The sequence below is a fragment of the Otolemur garnettii genome, unplaced genomic scaffold (assembly GCF_000181295.1).
Source record: "Otolemur garnettii isolate 467f Iridium unplaced genomic scaffold, OtoGar3 scaffold00105, whole genome shotgun sequence".
In the NCBI taxonomy this organism is placed as follows: Eukaryota; Metazoa; Chordata; class Mammalia; order Primates; family Galagidae; genus Otolemur; species Otolemur garnettii.
In genome coordinates, this window is record NW_003852500.1 from 4363742 (window position 1) to 4365516 (window position 1775).

The 1775-nt window shown below is 45.1% G+C and overlaps 1 protein-coding gene across 1 annotated transcript in view; it reads left to right on the plus strand.

The window, feature by feature from the left end:
* Positions 1 to 525: 525 nt before the first annotated feature.
* Positions 526 to 1775, plus strand: part of RFXANK (regulatory factor X associated ankyrin containing protein) — a 5710-nt gene continuing 4460 nt past the window's right edge. The window contains exon 1 of the mRNA XM_003796656.3: positions 526 to 533. Coding sequence (XP_003796704.1) covers positions 526 to 533 — 8 coding nt within the window. The remainder of the gene's footprint in view (positions 534 to 1775) is intronic.

A 1775-nucleotide genomic window follows, 5' to 3' on the forward strand; every position in this document is an offset into this window, starting at 1 on the left:
CAAAAAAAAAAAAAAAAATTAATTAAAAAATAAATAAATAAATAAATAGTGTCATATAATATGTGGCCTTTTATGACTGGCTTCTTTCATTCAGCATGATGTTTTTGAGGTTCATCCACATTGTAGCATGTGTCAGTGCTTCATTCCTTTTTTGACTAATATTCCAAAGTATGAATGGACCATATTTTGTTTATCCATCCTTTTTTTTTGAGACAGAGTCTCACTTTGTTGTCCTTGGTAGAATGCCATGGCATCATAGCTCACAGCAACCTCACTCCTGAGCACAAGTAATAAGTAATCCTCTTGCCTCAGCCTCCTGAGTAGCTGGGACTATATGCACCTGCCACAGTGTCCAGCTATTTTTGGAGATAAGGTCTCATTCTTGCTCAGGCTGGTCTCCAACTCCCGAGCTCAGGCAATCTACCCATCTTGGCCTCTCAGAGTGTTAGGATTACGGGTATGAGCCACTGAGCCTAGCCCACATTCCTCTTCTGGCTATTGTGAATGATACTTCTGTGAACATTCATGTACAGGTGAGTTTTTTTTGTTTGGTTGGTTTTTGAGATAGAGTCTCACTTTGTCACTCCTGGATTATTGTTTGGCGAGTCCGGGCTGGATTCGAACCCGCCACCTTAGGTGTATGTGGCTGGCGCCTTAGCCACTTGAGCCACAGGCGCCGAGCCAACACCTGGCTATTTTTTTAGAGGCAGCATTTCACTCTTATTCAGGCTAGTCTTGAATTCACCTGCCTTGGCCTCCCAGAGCTCTGGGATTACAGGCATGAGCCACCTTGCCTGGCCTGAGACCTCTGTTTTTATGATCCACTCCCTAGGACTTATCTTCCCTTTCTACCCAAAAGGTTGTTCACAACTTTGTACATTTTTATATGGTGGTATATATAGTACACATAACTTAAAATTTACCATTTAATCTAGAATTGCAGTACAATTTAGTGTCAGAAAGTACATTCACAGTGTTGTATAACCACCACCTCTATCTAGAATTTTTTCATCACCCCAAAAAGGAACTCCACTACCCATTCTCCTTTCCTTCTATTTCCTGGTCACTAATATGCTTTCTGTCTCTATGGATTTGTCTATTCTGGATATTTCATATAAATGGTGTCATACAGGCTCGATGCCCATAGCTCAGTGGTTAGGGCACCGACCACTTACACCAGGGCAGGCGAGTTCGAACCTAGCCCAGGCCTGCTAAACAACAATGAGAACTGCAACAAAAAATAGCTGGGTGTTGTGACGGGCACCTGTAGTCCCAGCTAGTTCGGAGGCTGAGGCAAGAGAATCTCTTAAGCCCAAGAGTTTGAGGTTGCTGTGAGCTCTGATGCCATGGCACTCTACCAAGGGTGACATAGTGAGACTCTGTCTCAAAAAATAAAAAAATAAAAGGGCCAGTGCCTGTGGCTCAAGCTGCTAAGGCACCAGCCACATATACCTGAGCTGGCTGGTTCGAATCCAGCCCAGGCCCATCAAACAACAATGACAGCTGCAACCAAAAAATAGCCAAGCGTTGTGGCAGACGCCTGTAGTCCCAGCTACTTGGGAGGCAGAGGCAGGAGACTCGCTTGAGCCCAAGAGTTGGAGGTTGCTGTGAGCTGTGATGCCAACAGCACTCTACCCAGGGTAACAACTTGAGGCTCTGTCTCAAAAAAATAAAAAATAAAGGCTGGGCACCTGTGGCTCAAGTGGCTAAGGCGCCAGCCACATACACCTAAGGTGGCGGGTTCGAATCCAGCCCAGGCCTGCCAAACAACAATG